Below are 23057 nucleotides of genomic sequence, written 5' to 3'. Positions count from 1 at the left end.
ACTATCTGTTTAATAGTGTAATAAAGGTGTTTAGAAGTATGATCATGTATTTATGGCTAACAGACTGCAAAATTTACATTAGTATCAGTCATGCAGTAACAATCTCTCTTTGCTCAAATACTATGGATTTCTTTAGCCATGCTGATTGGTACATTCCAGTTGCACTGGCTGTTCTCTCTTCAAGTTGTGGATGCTTTTATTTCCAGCTGTTCAGAGTCTCATGAAAAACATTTGCCAAAATGTTGCTGCTATTTGCTTAAGCTGTGTGATTCTTTCTTTATTTGTGTGGGTGTATGTGTGCAAGATTTGCAGAAGAAGGTCTGCCTTCATAGTCTGAATGTCTGGAATAGAGTCAAGACAGGATGAAAAGGGAGACTTCTCAGCACCATTACCAGGAAATTAAATACTTTGCGAACTGAAGCCTTTTTGGTGGAGCAATGTCTTCCTTAATTTCCTAGGTTATTAATTTGATTCTTCAGAGCAAGGAATAGATTTTCATCAGTTGGAAATGTTTTCCTAATTGCAATTGTTGTCCAAGTGGGTCAGGGAAATGGCTAGATCAGTGAATGTTTATATTTTGTCATAATTTCTTAAGCTCTCTTTTATTCTCAGGGTATTTTTATTTTTTTTTTCCTCCTCTTATCTTTTCCTTCCATCCAGAGCTTAGTAGTGAGCTTTGTATAAGAATTTAAAAAAAACATAAATGAAAATTTTGATTGGATACTAATTTACTGTTCTCTTTCCTGCTATCACACAACTTGCATGTGGGTATTGTCAAGTCACCCTTTATATCTTTGTTATCTTTCTGACCACAAATAGAAGCATCTACTTCTAGAATGTGGCATCTGGTGATAATTAATCTTATCTAGAATCTGCTTCTCAGTGGAAACTAATTAGTTTTGTCTCCAGGCACTTTGTTGCTTGTCCATTAATTTGCAATGTTACTTTTTTGAGTGCACGTTCTCTAGTTGTATGTCTTAATTTCCCAGAATTGTACATGATAATCTCCTCTATTTAAACATATACTGGACACTTTATATCCTTTTGGGGCTGGATTAGAAAGAAAAGGGAAAATATATTCGTTATTCAACATAGGTATGACTGCTATTGTCCTTTGCTTCCTTTTACCAGTTTTCTTTTGCAAAAGCTGAAGTTCTATGAGGAGTGCATCTTGATTTGAGAAATACAAGATTAAGCAAAATCCACACTGTATAACACTTTCATTAGCTTCAAAATACCCATTGTGATCCCACTAGTGATGTCATTAATTTCACTAGCCTTAGAATTTGCTGAACTGTTCATAGTCTGATAGGTTTTTCACATATTCATGGATAAAAACTTTAAAATGGCATAACTAGTGCCATAACTAGATGTTCAGTGACTGACACAGGCTACTGCATTAAGTGTAAGTTTTCCATTTACATGGGAAAGACTGCTGTGACTGTAGGGTAGGAGCCAGGTACATATCCCTTTAGTGGTACCTACCTGAATGAACAATTATTTTACAACTGGCTCAGAAAGACCAGAACTGTCCTCATTCTGGTCACTGCTATCTGTGAACATTTACAGAGAGAGACTTTCCTGTCTTCACATTTGGTGATTTTAGCAAGAGCCATTATAGGTTGTTAATGCTACACTTTTATATGTTCTCTTAAATACCCTAAAGCCTAATTTCTGGATTTCCTGCCCAGTTTTCTTCTCAGCCACTAAAAAAAACCCCTTAGTAAATTGAAAATTGGGAGGGAAGGAGATTTCATATAAAAGTGATCACTTTTAATACTGAATGCAGAAGCCAGAGTCTCAGACAGTTGCAGTGATGAACCCTCTGCAACATACAGATTTTTGTATACTGTGTTACATCTTGACATTTCTAGGAGCTTGTAAATAGAGCTTGTTGTGAATACTGGTGACAGTCAGAGCCCTGTTGCTAAAGAATAGTGTTGACTCCACAGGAATAAGCACACAAGCAAGCATCTTCCATTAGGTACCTTATCTTTTCTTGCTGAAAGGAGGCATAATATTCTCGATGCTCTTCTCTACTCCCTATGAGTGGTTGTTAGCATGAGATTACAGGAATGGGAAATTTATGCTTATTCTTTTAGTTAATGTGATCAAAAGGATACCAAAATATTTCAGAATTGAGAGCACAGCAACTTGCCCAAAAGATATAAAAGCAAACATAAAATCTAATGTATATTACAAAGCTGCCAATAAGGAGTTATGAAAGTCCTAATTAATATATATTTATATATTTATATATTAATATATATAAAAATATATTAATATATATTTAAGCTTACTGTGATGAAGATAGATGCTGAAATTAAATAGAAGAAACTTTACTCTGAATTAAACTATTATTTTCTAAAGTGAAAAAGCACCAGAAGACAGGGAGGAATTTTCCAGTTTTCCCATTTCCATTAAATGTTACAGTGAAAAGAATCCAGAATTTCAGGCACATAATCACAACTTTTTCATAATGTAGTGAGTTTATGTACATCTGCTTAGCACCAGGCACTGACTGTGTGCCTACTCTTAGGTTTAAGCTTACATTTTGCCATTTGGCATAAAATAGTTGTGTGCATGCTGAGCTGTTTTAGCTTAACTGACATCTGGTGACTTTATAAGGAGAAAGAGAATTATTATAGGGAAAAGAGAAAGCCATTCCTTTTAATTATTGCAGCACCAGTTCTAGTCATGGAGCATCCAAACAAGGTAGCTTGTTTCCTCAGAACAAAAGTACCTGCATTTTGAACCGTGTGATTTAAAAAGTTGGATGGTAGCAAGCCTTTAAAACAAAATGAGGGCTGAAGTAAGATTTCTAAAATTGTGCGGAAATTATTTCTAGGATGGTAATTTCCTATAGAAAGAAAATAGTTTTTGTCATTGTAAGTATGTTCCAGTTAAGACAGTAAAGATCTAGGATTGCCTTGCTTTTAACTAAGCTCATGTGTACAATTCAGCGACCTAACTGATGACTCCTGTTTATACAGTACCTTAATGCTGAATACAATGTTTATCTTGACACTGGAAGAGTCATAACTTCAATGATTTTAATACATGATTTTACAGGATCATGGCAAGTGACCAACTTCTGTTGAAACTGTGGTCCTTATACAGGCTTGCAAATCCACCTCTTTGAACTTCTCGACTTGTCAATGCTTAAAGTTCAGATGGTCTCACTATGATCAACAATGTACTCTAATTAAAGAAGTAAAAAAATAATATATATTTTCTGTTTTGTTTAGGGTGCAAAATTTGGACATCCAATGGGACTAAATCAGGCTCCTCCCCCACGTTCTTCTGTTCGAAGATCATTTGGAAGATCCAAGCGATTTAGTATTACTCGTTCTCTGGATGACCTTGAGGTAATTAACTTTCACTTAGAAGTGAGTCCTGGAGAGGAACTTACAGCAGTCCATGCTGATCATTAATGAAAGAAAGTGAGTAATATCTGTAGTGTAATAAAGTTACTAATCATCGTATGACATTTATGTGGGAAGAATACAGATTTTGGGTATCGCCTGTGATTTTCAGTGTTACTTTACTAGTTTTCATTGATGCCAGCATTGGCCATTCTTTCTGTGGGGAATTTTGACTCTTATTTTACCCATCATAGTTGTCATGAAAAGCAAAATAATATGGTTTCGCTGATCCAAATATACATCACATCTTAGAAATCACTGTATCATGATATATAAAAAAAATCAAATGCTCATCATGTTCTTTGTTTTACTCAGCTGATGATCACTGCATTGAGAAAATTTTTTGGGGTCAATTTTGTTGCTGAACCAGGTTCTTTACATAACTTCCTAAGCAATGTAGCTTGCTGAGAATGGAAAAATGTTTTAAAAATACTTAAATATGTTTCCTCTTGCTCTATGTCAGCAGTTGAGAAAAAAGAATTCCCAGTCAACTTGATGTTGGTCATTGACTATGGTGATTTTTTGATAGAACAACGCTATTTCACATCTGGTATAACATCAGCTGATGCCTGAACCTCAGTGGCCAAACTGTATTAGTTTTGGTGAAAACAAGAAATGAAAAGCCATCTGAATGTAAAAACCTGCTCCTGCATCTCTGCTGAGAGCGTCCCTCAACCAGCTGTGTAGGAATGGCTTTGTTATATCTTCTCTTCTAGTGTGCTTCCTTGGGAAAACCTGACCCATAGTGCTGTGAAGGTGAATGGAGAGATTTTCCCTTACCCCTTTATCATGCTTACCTGGAAGAAGGTTTGTCCTTGGTGGGAAACAGAAATATGTGCGGAGCTCTTGGCGTAGAACCATGTAATACATATTATTCAGCTCTTCAGCATGGGAGGGAATGTGGCACACTGATTCCTCTAAATGGGAAGGAGGTGTTTGAAAAGTGTTTGAGATGGGAGGAGGAAAGAGGGAGATATTCTGAGTTTCCTGCTGTGGGAAAAAGTGGGAAGAATGGCATTTCACTGACTCTTAACTAAAGGACAGGGCAGCTCACCACACTGGATTTCTAAGGAAAAATATATGGAAGGAGCTTCTGGCGTGCTTAGGGAATGCAGGTAGGAACTGCAGTTACTCATTTATTTCTCAGATGTTTTAAAGGACGTTTTTCATGGCTTTCCATTTCTATCTTGTCTGAAGCTTTTAAATGTCTTACTTTTTTTCTCATCATGAAAAATACTTTTTCATTTCTTTGCACTCATTACTTTAATACAGTTAGTGCATAACTTTAAAAAACAGAGCAAGAGCCTCTAGATAAAGCTGTTTGGGAACGACGTAAATACATCTTTCTTCATCAGAAAATGGTGATTCTTCTAAATTCAGAAAGGCTTGCTGCTATATATTATCATTATCAGTTTTGACAAAATTTCTGGTCACAGTAAGAGAGAATGTCTGAGATTATAGTGCTAGTGATTCATGTGTACTAGGAAAAACACAATTCACACTCTGTTCTTCCAGATTCAAATTTCCTAGAGAATTACGTGCACATCTCACATTTTGAAGACTGAGAATATAATTTAATGACTGTTGTAGGAGCTGTTTTACGTTGCATAAATATTCATTAAAATAGGGACTTGGTACTTACGTTCCATTAAGTTCAGAAAGATGGTGTAGTCACTGGCCTAAAAAGTCCACTTTTCTCTCATTATGTCTTAGTTGGTATTTGTTAGTGTATATAAATCGAGTAGCCCCAACAGGAGGGATTGTGAGGATCTCTGTGTTACCCCATGTCTTAATTCTTAAAGCTGTTACTTTGGGTGGGGAAACTTAACATTATTGGTCACGATGTAAACTGATCAAAGAAACCATCTGTATTTGGATGAATGCCCTTACTACATGTAGCTCTTTGGGTGGGGACTGCTCCATGTCAGTTTCTTCATTTCACTTTGAAATATCTTTTTCTCCCTCTACATGCTGTAAGAGAATGATATTGTGGTCACCAGGAGGAATACCTGGCCAGAGAGAATTTTAAAAAACTTATAAATCAAAAAAAAAAACTTTTAAAAACTTTTAAAAACTTTTAAAAACTTTTAAAAACAAAAAAAAAACTTTTAAAAACTTATAAATCAAAGTTAAAATAGTGTTGAGGTGTTTCGGTTGTGGTTCTAGCTTTAACATCACTACTGCAGCGCTTTTCCCAAGCAATGTTGCACTCAGTGTAGCAGAACACAATGTTATTAGTACGTGCTTAGATTATTTCAGGTCATCTATTTAGAGTTGCTGGAAGAGGAAATAACAATACCAGGAAATTCTTAGAGACTCCACCTTTGGAATAATGATCATGAACATACTATATAGGCTACTCAGTTGGTTTTGCGTTCTTTCCAGTTATCTTAGCACAAAAGATAAGGTACTAACCTAAACATGAAGTTTGAAAATGAATATGCTTCTCTGATCTTGTGGGTTTTTCTTCCTGCTGGCATCCAACTTAGTCTTCTAAATTAAGCAGCGTAAGTAGGTTCCATGCAATTTCTCTTGTGGGCATAGGCTGAACAAGGTTCATTTGCTTATAAGTGAGAAGAAGGCTGTATTTTGATTTTTGATGAGAGTGTGAACTTGCTCTTGTCTTTGGAGCTGTTTTGCTGTCTTCTACCATAAGGTGGCGTGGTTTCTTTGCAGTTTTTTGAAAAAAAATCTATCCAAGAAGAAAACATATTTTTATATATTTTATTTTAATAAATAAAAACAATGATTGAAAGAAAAGAGTTTTAAATATAAATAAATTGTTTTAAATATTACATTATGGCTGTCTGTACATGCACAGACAATATTATTTTAAGGTTAGAATTAGCTGTAATGATACAGTTGCCCCTCCTTAAGCGCTTTCCTCTTACCTGCAGAAACTGGTTTATACATGGAAGAAAACAGATAAGTTTGTAGGATTAACCTCTAGGTGCTGTATTTACTAATAGGACGTGTATACAAGATAATTTTAAATCTTCAGGGTTCAAAATACAATGAGAATGCAAAATTAATGGATGCAGTTGTGCTATGACTGTGATACAGCAAATCTCTGACAAAATACACAGTTTTATTAATGAACTGTGGAAATTGTGCTTGTTCACACCAGAGCTGAATGTGATTACCTTGTAAGCTGGAATTGAATTCAGAAAATTAGTGTCTAGTATATGCCTTAGTTGTTTGTTTTCACAAGAAATACATTTAGAACTTTTCCTGTATTAAATTAAAAGAAATCTGTTTTTATTAAGAACAGATTAATATTTGTATGTAGTAATACACTTTACTATGGGAATAATTTGTTGTTAAGAAGTAGTGCCCATTAACAACCGTGCTAAAATTCTGTGATTTCCACTGATTTTACTTTATAGCATATTTCCTGGTTCAGATTTGCAAGGTGTAGCTTAAGCTAAATGGATCTTGCTGTGATTTAGAATTATTTAATATATGGACTAATGAGAGAGCATGATCCTACCTTTCTTCCTGCTTCTCTTCCCTGTAGGTAAGTGCCACTGCTCGTCCTCTTGCATGATTCTGCCCTGGCAAAGATATTGTTTATAGATTTAGAAACATTATAGGTGATTCTGAGACTGCAGAGACTAGAACACTGCCTTTGTAAAAACCGATATTGAACAGAGTAATCCCTTTTCTCATCAACAGTTTTGGAATCAGATTCCATAACACTTTCAACTGCAGCTCATTACATTCATATTTTATTTTCAATTGAGGTCTGTAAAAATGGGTGACCCTTGCAGTATTCCCTTGAAGTCAACAAATTAAGGTTCTTCCTCACCAAGGAGAGCATTCAAAGCTATTGTTTCCTGAAAATCATTGTGGCATTTGCACTTTTGGTATTTCTCTGTGGTTGGAGATAGGGCAGGGTAGTATCATGAGAGCCATAATATCTTAGGCAAACAAGTGTCAGGCCCTCTGAGTATTGTTAAATAACCTTTTAATGTAAAGATCTGTTTAAAATTAAGGACTATTTAATTCTTTTAACTAACTATCAGGACAAAAAAGATGGCTGTTGCTGCTTTTCTTCATGTCCTCATCCCATTTTGGAAAGCTTAAAACTAATTCCTGTATGAAAAAGAACATTTGTTGCATCAAATTTCTGTGTTTAGTAGTGTTTTCAAAGTTCGAATGTAACACACTTAAAAATCAGTGTGAGGAATTTTATTAGCATGTTCTATCTTAATTATAACCATTAATAATATAGTATTATTGACTGTTATTACAGTTAATAATACTTGATTTTTTTTTTTTATTTTGTTAATTCCACTGAAGGATTTTTTTTTTTTTTTGCATTTCATTTGCTAATTGAAAGTACACAACACATCTCTCTGGTATGAGGTTTTTATACTAATGAATGACATGCCTCTGCTGGATATTAGCTGTGGCATCTGTGGGTGGCAAAACCCCCTAAATGCTCATTTGACTTAATAATGAGTTTTTAAGTGGGTACCTGTCTTTGTTTGACTGATTTAAATAATCAGACAAAGCTTACACAAGGAGATAATAGCTTATATTACACCAACTAGTACACTAGAAAAATCAGACAAGAAGAGCTAAACATGCCCCAAACTTTTCCCACCCTAATGGTTGGTCTAATAAAAAGTATTAACTCTCCCTGCAGAGCTTGCCTTACTGATGTGTTTACATCATCGGCATGGTGACAATGTCACCACTATGGCTAGTATAAGTTATTATGTAATTTACATCAAGAGGCCTCATAATTCTCAGCTTATAATTGTGAATTTAAAATTTGAAAAGAGTATATACATTTTTAAGCTATGGTAACTTGCCATACACAGGTTCCACCATATAGTCCTTTAAGGACTGCATCTTTTGCTTGTATTTTGTCCTCATTTTTATCTGAGGTATAACTGACAAATTGACAGTTTTGCTGTCTGCTTTCGTGAAGGTGGAGGAAAGGCCAGTTCTGAAATAAAACCACATGAAAGAATAAAATCTCCATTGTTGTATGTAAGAGGTAGTTCTGTACTTTTAGCATATTATTAATAGAGTTCCTAAAGGGGTGCTCCTTTCTCATATACAGATATTCTGGAGTCTGAATGCTAACACAGTCTGACTCCTAGCACTGTTGTTCTGGAAGCCTAATGGATCTGTGACCACAGCCTGGGTTCTTCGTTTCCCTTTTCCCTTTGCTAGAACCTGTCTAGTGTGGCTGGGTGGAGTGGCAGTGACTACCATGTCCTATTCCTTGGAGTACGCCACCAGGGTCAGCTTTTGAACCAGTGCAAAGCCTAAAAGACGTGTCCTTATGGGTTTTACAATCACTTCTTATAGTAGCCGAGAACCTCTTGCTGAATAGTAACATATAGCTTCAAATAGTGTAAATTCATCATGACATTAAACATTGATTTCTTTACCATGAATTACTGTAGCATATGTGGTCACGGAGCTGATCAGTAAGGCTTTGAAAGCATCCAGTGGTGTCTGCCAGGCATTCTTTTGCTCTGTTCAAACCTTTGACTGTTCCCATCCTGGCTGGAGTTGTTCACCTGCTGTGCAGCGTAGAGGCTGCGCACCTCTGCTGGTAAATGAAGGAGTGCCAGAGCATGGAGGCAGGCAGAGGACTGCAGTGTTTGTACTGCCGCATGGCTAGGGTTGTCATTTGTGTGGCTTTGTATGATTTCTGGACATGGTTTAGGCATTAACCCCGAAGGGTAGCATCACTGTGCGCAGCAGGCAGTTTGGATGCCACCAGCTTTATTGCTAGGAGGCCGGGAGAGCTTGGCAGTATGATAGTGACCAGAAAGCGCAGCTGGCTTTGGAACTACACAATAGCTTATGGTGTTGTTTATTTGACTAGTACAGATATGGCCAGTGTGTCTCTACGTTACTATCATCCCATTGTGGATGATGCCTGTGTTACCCCTTAGGCATTTTTTTTTTTTTTTTTGCTTTCATCGTTCTTAGGATGTCTTAAAGACTTCCAAGAGCATCACTTTTCACATTTGGTTCTCTAGATTACTCTATTAACAATTTCAAACTCTTCTGGGCATCCTCTACAGGATCTTCTTCAGGCTTATACTTTGGCATCTGTGATCTTATTGGGTACTTTAGTTATATCCATTGTTACTCCCTAAAGAAATAAAATGTCACGCTAGCAATATACTTTTATTTATTTTCCTCCACAGATCATGCACAAGCAATAATGTTAAGCCTTTGCTGGTATTTTATACTGTAACATAATTTTTAAAACTTTGCCAATATGTGCTCTTCAGTTTTCCTTACTTTTATAGACTTTATCATGGAAAGTTCTTACACTCTTCACACTGTTTTGTAAAGTATCTAACAAAGGTGGGTTGGCCAACAGATGAGTACAGTTGCATGTGACCTCTTTATCATGAAGTGGAGACACTTATTTCTAGACACAATCCAGAATGTTAAACTGTGTGATATTTTTTCCAGACACCAAAAGTAATGGTATTTGTTTTCTGTTATTGCAATTGGTAAAATGACCATACTATTTTTACTGTTTGCCATGTAAATTTGCAAGCAGAAAGCAGACTAATCAGAGAATATGCTGAGAGCTGGATCTCATCTCAGCTTTCTTAGAGAGCTGCGTATGGCAGTGCTCATCACGGTAGCGCTCATCCCATACTTTGGTGCCTGAGAAGAAACCAGCGGTGTTGCCTAGGATGGATTTCATAGGGAATTAAGTCCCCATATGTGCAAAGACAGTTGGCACTGAATGGAAAAATTTCTCCCTGAGGAAGAGATCAGTACTTTGTCTGACCCTGCCACTCAAGCTCTGTCCAAGCTTTCTTGCCTCTGGGCTTGGCTCTCAAGCACAAGCCAATTTCTGTTACAGATCCAGAGACACAGTGTGTGCTTTCAGGGACTAGACACAAACTTGCATTCTGCTTAAATACTGAGGCAGCAGGCCTTACATCTTCTCAGCAATGTGATTAAATGGACATAGGTGAATTCATAAGCTGCCAACATCTCTGATGCAGTCACGTTTGTGGAATTAGAAGTGTCAACCAGGGTGAACGCATTACAGTAACCACCTAAAGCCACAAAGAAGTCATATCCCGTAGCTCAGCAATATAAGGTATCAGACCTTGGGTTTGGCTCTGTTCTTTTGGTTCTGGTTTCCTTGTGTAGTGACAAAACACAGTGCTTGCAGAACTGGGACTCTTCATAGGACAGCAGCCTCTCAGGAATATCTTTATAACCTTTGGTACCTGGTGTTATTTTGAAACTGGGCTTGGTCTCTTTGAACTAAAACTCTTTTCTCTCCTGGGTCTAATTCATGAGGTATGTTAACCCTCTGATATTAAGGCAGAGTAATAGATCACAGCACTGGGGTCTGTTTCTGAAACCCAGAATTATTTAGTACTTAAGGCTGGCTCTTGCTTCAGTTTCTTGTGTTACTGTTGATTCAAGAGCATCTTTTAAGGCTCCCCCCAAGAAGGTGAGCAGTGAGGTGAACTTACGCAAGGTAATAAGGACAAGAGCAGTCTCTGAAGATGAAAGCAGGCTGCTTTTATGGGACTGGATGACTGGAGAACGAAATAGCAGGTGAAAATGTATGCAGATAAATGTAAAGCAATGCAAATGAGGAAAAATAGTCCTAGCTTTATACATCAAATGATATGTATGCGTCTCTGAGACGACTGTTTCCTCTCGGAATTCAGGTCTTTGAGTTATAAGAGACAGTTGTGTGAAAACATCAACTGAGTACAGTCGCAATGAAACAACAGCTTACATTATGAATTCTTAGGGAAGGAGAAGAGGAAAAAACCCAGTGATTCCATTGTACAGATCTATGATTTGACCACACCTTGAATATTATAGTCTGGCCTCTTTATTTCAAAAAGGTTTTGATATATTAGAAGTAGAAAAGGTTCAGAAAAGCCTAACGAATACAAATTCTTCTGTGGCATTGAAGTAGTAGTTGGGATTGACTGCTCATTGTCCCCTTCAGGACAAGAAGTCAGCATCATTAATTAAAGGTAGTTGGAGCCAGGAGCAGAACAAACAACACGATTGTTCATGCAGGAGGTGAGTCTGTCTGTGGGATGCCTCAGCACTGAGTGCTGTGGATTCAAGAAATTTGCATGTCCTGGGGGAAAAATGGACAAGTATTTGGAAAAGACAGCCACTAGGGCTTACTTAGGAGAAAAGCCACACCAGGTTAAAGTAATCTCCTGGACTAAAAGTACCTGAAGTCCGGGGGAATGTCATCAGGGAAGTGTCCTGTGCTTCTTGTCGGTAGATATCTATGCATGGCCACCACTGGAAACTTAATACTGGCTTTTATAAACCTGTGTTTTGAACTGATTCTTAGACTCAAGGATGGATGTTACTTCTCCTTAACTGTGGGATTATGGATTGTACTCTCAGTATGGGAAGCTGCATTACCGTTCACTTGGTGTAAACTTGTTTGTTTGTGAAGCCAAGGGCTCGCTGACCACAGCATCTCCTGGTGCAGTGTACCTGCCGTGGGCTCTGGGAGCATTTACTCTTGGTGCTGCAGCTGTCAATGGGGAGGGCAGCCGGAGCTTTCCTGGGCAGAGCTGCTGCTACAAAACCGGTTGCCGGTGCAGTTCCTAGGTGGGAATGAGGAACTGGGTGACTGGTTTCCTGCGTCTGTTACTGCCCTCCCTTGGCTGCTCTTTCTGTTACCTGGAATGTCTTTTTATCGAGTCGTGTGCTACATGGTGGTGAGGAGGGATTTTGGCTCTATATGATCTGGTTAATGTTAGGGAATGAATTAAGGCCTTGTTGAATTAACTGATTTGCATCTCTAGAGTAGAATCACAGCACAAATGATAGCACTGTAGATATCCTGTGAGATGTTTCTGACACTGTCTCCATGTTTAAGTGCTGAGATTTTGGCTAGGAGTTGGTACCATTTACTTTTCACCATCCTCATGGATTTATCAGTCCAGTGAATTTTAAAAAATTGACTGATCTTCTCCTAGACAAGCTGCTGCTTTTTGTTCAATATTAAATCCTCAAACCATTTCATTGTTCTTTTGATATTTAAAAACACACAGTAAAAATCCATCCTCTTTCACTCTGGACCAAGAAACTGCAGAAGGATGGAATTTAAGCATTACTTGTTGGGCAGAAAGTGTGTGCATTTCTTTCTGAATAGATGCAGATATTGTTGGTCTGTCTGGAGAGTAGGTGTGGTATTGAAAATTACAAGAATCATGTTTCTCTTGGAACGTGATCCTTGTAAATGCCAGTGCCCTGCTTACTCAAAAGAACACAGAGCGTTTTGGTAGGATGGGATAGATTGCATAAGATGTGTACATGTGATTGTAATCGTACTGAGACACGTACCTACATGCCAGAAACTGAAATAAATATGCTGTGAAAAGTTGTAAAAATTTTTTTAGGAATATTTTTCTGTTATATTTTAAGTACTTTTAACAGGGATAGATGACCTACTTCATTCAGGTAATGCACTTATCAAAGAGGAACGTATTAAAGAAGAGAATACTTTGGAGGAGAAAATGATGTCGACTCCATGCTTGAACAAGTTAGGACAAACGTTTAAGACAGAGTCCTGTAGGCCCTTACCAAATGCATTTTACATTAGCAGATTCCTCAGCAGCATGCTGTTGTCTTTCAGAAGCTGTATTGTTTCACGGGACCTGCCTAAACAACATTTTAAAAGCTGCCTGTTCCTTTTGATGAGAAGATACAGAACCAGTATTGAGGGCGGAGAATGAGCTGGGGAGGGAGGAGAATGGGAGAGGTGTTGATAGGGCAACAGACAGAGAAGCCTCATTTTTTTACTGGACGCTGGAAGAAGTAAATATGTGTTGAGAAAGAGCGTAATAATAAAGTTGGAGGGACTGTTTCTTAACAATGAACTATTAAACCATTTATACATGGAGAAAACTTTTACTGATAGTCAAGTGTCTGTAAGTATAAAGTTTTGTTTGTCTAAAGCGAACAGAAAACAGGAATATGGTTTAATGAATAGCCTTCCGAGCTAAGAAATCTTACAGTGAGATATGATAAAAATGCTTCTAAGGATTCAATGAGGTTTTAAAGAGACAAAGTTTGTAAGTATAAGTATTTAAGTTGACTTTCTATATAAGCTGCGTTATGAAATTAATAATACAACTTTTATATATATATGTTTTAAATCTGTCTTTAGCATTGTGTTGTTTATAAAATGTGATGTGAGTTTAGTAGATATGCATCTACTTCTCTAATAAGGTTTTTAATAAATCTTTCGTTATTATTCACTACATTTGCACGTGTTTCCGTAAAGTAAGAATGTCATGTTAAAGTTACCTTTTAATTGTTACAGCATCTTTTTAAGGTATGCATTTAGTTCTTTTTTTCTTCCAGATGGATTTTTATCCAGTAAAACAGAATCCAGGTTGTATGAGTTATTCAAACAACTGAAAATAAAAGAGAATTTATACAATACAAAATTTCTGAGGCTTAAAGACTTTAGACCAGCCTTAGCTTTTTGTTGCCCAGAAAACACATTTTGTAAGTAAAGGTCCTAGCTGTGTTATCAAATTTTGACGTTACAGTCTTATTCTTTGTGTCTATATGTCTGAGAGTATAATTGGCTTTAATGCTAAAAGTATAGCAGCAAAACTATCAGTTTTTAAAATGACAAGGAAAGAAACTGTTGCAAGGTTTAGAAGATATATATGCATTGCTTACTTAATTAGTAGTTTCCATGCTCAATTTTACATTGATTTCCTCAAGACCTATTGATTCTTAGAGGCTCCATCTACAGCAACAGGAAATTCAAAAGTGGCTTAATGTGTTTCAGTGATCTGTCACTTAATCATATCCTTCTTAATATGTAATTTAATTTTAATTTACTATTGGGCTGCAAGTTGCCTTCTGTCTGGATGTGCAAGTTATACTGTTTCTGCATGTTTTTCTTAGTGGGAAGAATTCAGTTTTCTTAAAATGTTGATCAGCAGGAAAAAAATAGTGATTATTTAAAAATTATTTGTTAAAAAATATTTTTTATTATCAGGCTCTAAGGAAGTGTTTTTTGAGGTTTACAATATGGCTTTCAAAAACAAATATTTGTTTTTAGAGTAGATTTCTGGATAACAAATCTTCCTGAACTTGATGCTTTGCTGAGAATTTCAGTGTAGGCAGGCAGCAGGGGGCACTTGGAACAGTGCTTTGCATCCAGTCTCACTGAGTTTATTTTATGAGAAGTCTTGGTATTTAACAAGACGGCTAGTATTTCAGTTATTTATACGAACAAATTTTTGGCTTGCAGATATAATTTGTTAATATTGCCATGGAATAGGAAGGATGTTAATCTTTAAAATTGACAGAGGGGAACCATGATGCTGTAAATATGAGAATCTTCCCTTTTTTAATCAGTAGTATGTCTGGGATCTGTTTACTGTTGTGTTACTGACAAATCATTGACAAGAATGAATCGGGTCAGATTATAGAAAATTTGGAGAATTAGAAAAAAGAAGTATTTTATAGTAAAGTTTTCTTAATTTGTGTGTGGGCTTTTTGATACACCTGGTTTTTATAATACAGAAAACTAGGGTCAGTGAGCTAAATCATTTTCTTAACAGGTATTTTTTCTCTGTCTTTCATGTAAGTAGTTGTTACTTTATTTAATATGTGATTGAAAAAGGAAATACTTGATATTGATGAAGTTTAAGATTTTTGATGCATTCTGTTAATGTCAGACTTACTTTAGTAATTTGTATGACCAGGAACTGGTCCAGAGGATTGCCTCTATTTTAGTTGCCTGGTGTTTTTTGTGTGTGTTTTCATCTTTTAGGAGTCGGGGATATATTAAGTCCTATCCATATTTTGACAAATTAAAACTTATCCAGGCTTCTTGTCATTCTGTCTTTCTCTTTAGCTTTTTCTGCTGTGAAAACAAATGTATAAAAGAAAATAGGAGCAGGAAGTGGAGGGAGGGTAGAAGAGAAAAACAGTTCAACCATATCTGGGGTCTTTACCCCTTCCCACAGTTTAGCTTCTAAGCAGATGGATGTGGGTTTATAAACGTTGTCTTTGGTATATCTGAATAAGGTTTTTAAAGCTGTTGTGTCATATTTTAACACCTCCCATTAATAGTTTTGCAAATTAACATTCCTTCTGCATTTGACCTTTGAACTTTAAGTTGCCTGCCTGGTTTACAAATATAGTACACAAAATCACAAGATTCTGAATCTGGCAGCTGCTGAAATAACCTGTGAGAATGTAGAGGGACAATTCTTTAAAAGGCTTTCAGAGCCACAAGGCATTTCATAGCAGTTATCATCGACTGGTACTGTATAATCGGTAGAGCTTATGTGCAATGCTAGTAGAGTCACTGGAAAAAATGTAGACGTGCAATGCTCAGTTCAGTGAACTAAAATCAACAACTCTAAAGGTCTGTTTAAACTAGGGGATTATTAGGTTTATAACACCAAGTATGAGTGCCTAGAATGTATAAAGCATTGCCCACACACAGTGTTCCTATCAGTGTTCGCAATTGTTGCTCCAGTGAAGGGCTAATCTTGCAGCTGCATCCCATTGCATGTGGGGTTATTTTCTTCATCATTCTTATGTTCTTGTGGTTAACATCTTCACCTGTTAAAACTGTGCTTGTACATTTGATCTTTCTAGGTGACTTCCAGGGGACTTAGGACTTTTATCAATAGTGTTGACTTAAACTTTTTTTGGGTTACCCCAAGGGGGTGTTCACAGGAAGGTTCTCTAGCCATTTCTGATCTATTTGTGCTTTTTACTTAGCCAATGGAAGGATTATAATGCACCTGGTTATCTGCCTGTTTGTAATGGTGTTAATGTTTGGTTAAGGTATTGACATCCTGCATCCCACTTGGTTTAGTGTCAAACAAAATGTAGTATTTAAACGCCTCTGTTTTGCATTTTTTCTTTATAAAGTTATAAATTTTTAATACTTATCTACACATAGTGAACTTGTTCTTCTGTGCAAGTATTGTAGAGTATTTCCTTTTTAAGTGCTAAAATGGGGGGATGTCATTTGTAAAACACATGCCTTCCTGTCTACCCACCTATTTGTGCCATTGCATTTCTTCATGGTGTTAAATACTTGTAGAAGACAGCATTTAAAAAATGCAGTGGTGTGCCTATTCAAAGAAGTAATCAATCATAACATGAACTTTGTCCATTGCAGCAATTTGCTTATGTCTCTGGAGTGCTTGTTAAAGCTCCATTTTCATCTGCAATTCGCTTAAGATTTCTCCTCTGGTCACTGTAAGACAGGCTGAGAAGACAGATATTTTGTGTTAACCAAGTCTCTTCATCCTAAATCCAGAAAGGGGAAGATGTGTGGACTCTAATTGTCTTTTGCAAGCCAATCTTAGTGTGAGATCTCGAGTAAAGGATCTTCACTTCTTTTTCCTCATTTTCTCTCTGTGTAAGTTCAGAGTAATGTTTGCCTTCTTCATAGGGTTGTTTCTGTGTTAGTGGCTTAGCCTAGGAACTGTATGTATGTAGGGGATTCCACTTGCTGCATTGAACAAAGGAGGAGATTCCTCTTTCCTAAACTACTACTACTAAGTCCACCTTGGCTCTAAGGACATGCCACTAGCATAAAAATGTCCACTAATCATTCTCAGTTTGCAATTCTGATGTTTATTTTTAGCAGAAAATTGTATCCTGATTGCTTAAAAAATAACAGCAATGAATGCTTTGGGTACTACCGCTATTTACTGGTGGATAGCTGCAAACTTTGTGAAATCCTGTGCTTTCCATATACAGTTCCTTGAAGACACTGCTGTCATGGGCAAGGTAATAGCACTTCCCTCTTACATTACAAGTAGCCTAGTTTGCTCTCTGTTCCTGAGGCACCGTGCACAGAACTGTCTTGACATCAGTTGAGCACAGGGTAGTGAGGAAGGAAGGGGAGAATCTCAATTGGTTTCTGAAAGGAGAATTTTGTCTTTAGTGACAGCCAGCTGCACCTAGGTTTAACCAAATATGCCAGGTTTTCTTGTACTGCAGATTTTTACATGCAATTTAGAGTGTTAATCCCAAAAAGATAAGTAGAATAGACCGTTTGAGGTCCTGCTTTATTCTGGCTTGCATTATGTAAACCTCTGAAAATAGTGGTTTACTATGTAAATGTTTCTATAACTAATGTTAGGGTGATTAATTAATGTTTTTCTGAAAACGGTCCTGGAAATCTGTTTTATTGAATACAGGACTATAACACACTTCAACGTCATTTTATTTTCTGATTTTTTATAGGAAACGTTTTAAAATACAATCAGCATGATTTATATGAAATGATCTAGCTTTTCTGGTGAGAGATAATTGAGATCTAATCTGAATCCCTGACGAACCACAGCTTCCTGCATTGGCCTGTTGCTATGGGTAACATAAAGGGAGTAAAATAGAACTTCATACGAAATGCCTTTAAACTTTACTGGCATGTACAGGCATGGAACAAGGTTGAATTTTTGAGTTTAATCTTTGAGAAGCTGGTGTGTTAAGGAGATGCTTTTTCCATACTAAGTGAAGATGAATTTAGGAAGAGTACTGCTAGGAAAAATAACTGCTGTCTCTTACGAAGAGCGGGTAAGTGATACAAATTATATTTAGCTAAGGCAAGGCATCCTTGCAGTGAGAAATTAGAAGAGGCTATTGTTATTGGCAAGAAATTAGAGTAGAGTGTTATCAGCTTCAGAATGCTTTTTGCTTAGCCTTTAAGCTTTTTGACTTTAAAGTATTTGAGTCAAAATTCCTTTGTAAATGCAAACGTTGGATTTTATTATCAGAGAAAAGGGAATCTTATTGTAGTAACTAACATCCAGATTTTGAGATGAATTTATGAATATGTATAAAGCTAGAAAATCAGTATGTTTATAATCTGTGCCTGTTTTTTAATTCTGTGCAATGTATTTTGTATATGCTTTCTGTACCATTATATAAATGTTATATATTCAGGTAGAAGTGTATATATTTTGTATATATCTTTATCATAATTTTAGGGATTGATTTGGCACTTAAGGCACTGTGTTTAAGTGTGATAAAATCAGTTTTGTTTGGGGTAAGAAGTTGAACAATTGTTTCTTAAAGGATTTCCAAATGTCACATCATTTACTGTTCATATGCTGTTTTCATAGAGTCAAATATTTGACAAAAATATTTAACCTTCAGAGAAAAATGTATTCTGTAGAATTATTGTGCAGTAGTTCTACTGTATTTTTTTTTCTTGGGAATTCTTACATCTATAATACTTCTGTTTTAGCTATTATAAATGGATCTCTTTAATAGCAGAGAATTGAAAAGACAATTTCTGTAATACTCCTCCTTTAAGAGGCACTCTTAAGGGTCATTCTCATGGAATTCTAAATCATGAAATTAATTGCAATAATATTTTGATATGAGGGTATAAGTGCTGTAATTTTACTCTAATACTTAGATGCGAAGTGCATTTGAGATTATTTATTAGAGGGAAAATTTAGCAATAGTTTATAAGTAATATGGCTTTATTTTTTATTTAAAATGTTAGAACAGTGTATACCATATTTTGAGATATGATCTCCCTTCCAGAGATCATTGGAGTTCATGGCACTTGTACAAAGTTAATGCTGTAATGTATTAAGAAGGATAAAAATATATGTATGCAATGTAAGTCCTGGAGTAATGTGACTGAAGATCTAGGGATCCGCTCTTAATTAGTACCTTGGCAAAAGGAGAAGTTGCTTTGGGGGATTTAGTAAGGATTTTGAACAAAACTGGATGCAAGCAGACAGTCGACTGAGTGATAGCTTTCCCTAAGCTAGGTGACAGAACATTTGAAAGTTGGCTATTTGTATTCAGTGTGTAAATCTTTGGTGCTTCATCTCTTAAAGAACACAAGTTTCCCAAACTTCTTTTGTATATTAAAATCATATAAGAAAATAAATTTAGAGGTTTGGTGGACTAGGTATTCTATTCCCAGCTCAAAGGCTTAATTAGAGGGGCTTTTGTAAAATAGAGTGGTGTCTAATATTGTGTAAGGTAAGCCTGACAGATTCTGAAGGCAGCAGTCAGAGAATTCTTTGGATGCAGCAAAAGTTGATGCCTGTATTGGAAAAATGTGCCTTAGAGAGGGCACATCGGGAGGTCATTTTTAATCTCTTTTTCTCTCAATTTTTCTGGATGCCCAGGAAAGAAGTGGATGTTTCTGTTTAATCTGTGATTTTTATCACTGTTAGGGTAGGAGATAGGAATATGTCTTTTCATATAGGTTTTATCCCTCCGCATTTCATCTCAGAAGGAGTTGGCAATAGATAGGTCTTTTTTTGACTCAGGAAGGCACTCACCCACATTTTATTAGCACAGATGATTTCATGTTGCTTCATTTTATTGCTAAGGCCTGGCGTTTCCCTAGTATGTGTCACTCTCCTGGCATCCCCGCTTTCTCTTTGTTCTGCTCAGGTACTTGAGCATGACTTTGACTTAAATGACAAAACTTGAGGTGCAGAAAAAGGACATTTTTGCATTGTATTTTCTGGGTAGTCTGTACACAAGGATTTATTTGTGCAATGTAATGTCTGGGGTATGTATTTTGGGGTTTTCTTGGTCATGGTATTTTGGCAGAGAGTATTTTGGGGTTTTCTTGGTCATGGTATTTTGGCAGATTTTGACAGTACTTGATTAGTTTCTTGATCCATGTAAAGTGGAACATGTAAAATGGAACAAAGTGGATTTTCTGGATGAGAGTTTCTGTCGACTGAAAGATGCCATCACACTAGTTTCATGCAGTGGTGCATGAAACTAGCAGGTTATAGACCATGAAAGCTGAAAGATAAAGCCTCTTTCAGCCTTATGAATTATTCTCCTTCATGCTCTTTCTCCTTTTTCACCCTGTCACTGGTGCAAGATAGTCTGTTGTTCATTTCTGTTCTGAAGAAAAAAAGTTTATGTGCAAAGTATTTTTCTCCTTGTTAATTATTTTAAGCTAAACCTCAGATCCTGAATACAACATCAAAAAAACTCATGGGCTCTTCTGGTTCTTCCACTAGAAAAGAGAGACAGTACAAAATGAAATTTGGTATGTTTTTTCCTAATCAGAACTTTATGCTGTCTAATACATGCTGAAGCATTTGCCAGTTTACAGAGACCTAGAACATCTTTTGTGGTGTATGATAACTGGGAAGTCATGGCTCAGCTTGCTGACCCTGGCACTGAGCTCCTCACTTGGATCACAGAGATCGAGATCTTGCCCCGAAGTCTAGGGAAGAGAGTTGCATTCTCCACCTTTGTGAGGTGTGTGTGTCTGTGTATCTCCGCTGCTAATCCAGCTAGATGAGCAGACAGAGTTCCCATGAAGAGATATACTGGAAGACATTTTGGTTTTCCCAAACTAGATTTATTTTAAAAATCTTGGTAACTTGTTACCATCAGACTCCTGGCATGTACCATGGGCATTTTCCTAGCCCAATTTGGAAGTCAGAGTAATTTGAAGAACTAATTTCAGTTCTTATCTGGTTGTTAAAGATTTGAGAGTTGAATAAAATTAGATTTTATCTCTGGGTGATAGTTTATATGTACATTTGCAAAGTGAATACATATACATTCTGTCATTTGGAATGAGATGCTTAAATACTTTTTCAGTCTTCACCTTAGCCCTAACTGGCATGGGGGCATACCCTATTTCTCCTCATCTTTCAGAAACGGCTACATGCAGGAACTGTTCAATTTTATAGCTTTTAAATATATATGGTTTTTAATAGGTAGCTCTTAATACGTGTGCAGTAAGTGTTAAATTTCATCAAACAATCAAACTTTCTAAGTTCAGTAGATCAAATTTTGTCCTGAAGAGCCTCCAGTGGTGGTAAGCATGAGTGCTGAGGAATGAAAACCAGCCCCCAACATATAGTGAATTTTTAAAATGAGATCATCATAGTATTCAAAAAAATCTGGTCTTGCAACTTATACCTTTGGACAAATCTAGACAAGTTTCAGCTGAACAGTTTAGAAGAAAAACTGCTTTGTCTAAGTATGGACTGCATGCAGTTTCTGACAAGTTTATGTTAGGGTTTCTAAGTACTCATAAACATGTTTTGAACATATTACTGCAAAGTCTTACATAATAGTTACAAGCTTTAGTTTCTACCTGGTTTTGTTGAATTAAGTGGATTAGAGTTCAGTTACATAGATGAATTTAAAGAAAAATTCTTAAAATAAATCTTACTGTCTCATCTGCAGAAGTAAACTGAAAATGATTGGAATGTGTTGTGTAGTTCTTGTAATATAAAAAAAATTACCATGTAGTTGGATATATCAAAACCAAAGGGAAATTTATGTGGTACTATTACTGTAACATTTGAGCATTTCTGTGAAATCACATCATTTTTTCTTAACATGATATTTTACAATCGTTAACTCCCCAGTTTTTGAAAAACGTAAAGATTCTTTATACCATCATGAAAATCCTGTTCATTTTATTTGATACCTTTTAAAAACATGAAGGAAAGTTTTACTTAGTGTGTGAATCTAGCTTCATGCAAGCTGCCAAAGTAAATGACCATTCAATAATATATGTATTTGGAATGTATTTTTTTTTCCTATCTACTATGTAAACTGATACAATTACTTTAACTTGAGTCATCCTTTTCTTCATTCTTTGGAAGTGGCATTGGAGTTGTTTATTCATCAGCTGTTCTGTACAGTATATGAATAAGTAATTAGAAGCAATTATATTTATAAAACAGAGTTCAGTAATGTAAATTAAATGTTCTAAATTACAAACATAAATTAAGTTATGGCCTAACTGAACATATAATATGCTTGCTAGACTTATGTGCAAAACAGAAGAAGAAAAGAAGTCCTAAGTTTGCCGAAGAACTGTACCCAAAACAGAATTACTTTTTTTTATACCTGAAACAGCGCAATTTAAGAAAGTGAGAGGCCTGGGTACATTGGTGTTTATATTACTGCCCTTCACAGATGCAGAAGCATTGATGTTTTTGTGTAGCTGAACAAGAAGTGCCATCATTTTTTTTATCTTTTCCATGGAAGATGTATTTGTATTTAGCTGAACTAGCACAAGAAGAATGAAGCAATAGCGGCTAGTTTAGACTTTGAAAGTTCCAACATACTTGTATTAAAAATTAGATCATGTCCTCTGCTGTTGAGTTGTGTATAGATGTATGTTTTTTCCTTCTATTTGTATTCCATCTTGAAGACACAGTAGGTACACAGGGGATTCTTCTCTAGCTTTTTAAAGAACAGTACAAAATAAGAGTTTCTTTTTAACTATTTATAAAGTTATTTAAAGGTTCAAGGACACTTCAGTTTACCAAGAAAAGATTCCCCAAGTTAAAATAATATTTTTTAATAGCCATTAACACTCAATAGAAACTTAAATCTAAAAATCAGCTGCCTTTCCAGTTTTTTCACTCAGCTGAGTGTTAAGGTGCAAGCTCTGGAGTACATATTTGGGAAGTGGTTAGCTACTTGGTTTTACAGAAATGTTAGCTTCCTTGAAGTAATTAGTCGTCAAAGATGAGAAGCTTTGGGTAGATAAACTCCAGAATTTCATTAGAGACTAGTTGTCCTTGAAAATTTGATGTAAAGTAGTGGTAGAGATGCTGAGGAGTTCTTACCTAGCTTATTGGAAACAATCTTAGATCTGTTTGGCTGTGT

General features: G+C 36.2%; 1 protein-coding gene across 7 annotated transcripts in view; it reads left to right on the top strand.

Moving 5' to 3' along the window:
- Positions 1-23057, top strand: part of RGS12 (regulator of G protein signaling 12) — an 81451-nt gene that overhangs the window by 13732 nt on the left and 44662 nt on the right. For 4 of the 7 annotated variants that reach the window (XM_069856409.1, XM_069856411.1, XM_069856412.1 and 1 more), the window contains exon 2: positions 3249-3368. In XM_069856409.1, the coding sequence (XP_069712510.1) occupies positions 3249-3368 (120 nt within the window). Of the gene's footprint in view, positions 1-3248; positions 3369-4466; positions 4541-13213; positions 13355-17280; positions 17997-23057 lie in introns of those variants that run through there. The other 3 variants (XM_069856416.1, XM_069856415.1, XM_069856414.1) reach the window with 3 other exon arrangements.

Source organism: Phaenicophaeus curvirostris, chromosome 4 (assembly GCF_032191515.1).
Source record: "Phaenicophaeus curvirostris isolate KB17595 chromosome 4, BPBGC_Pcur_1.0, whole genome shotgun sequence".
NCBI lineage: Eukaryota > Metazoa > Chordata > Aves > Cuculiformes > Cuculidae > Phaenicophaeus > Phaenicophaeus curvirostris.
This window is presented reverse-complemented; position numbering and strand designations above follow the sequence as displayed.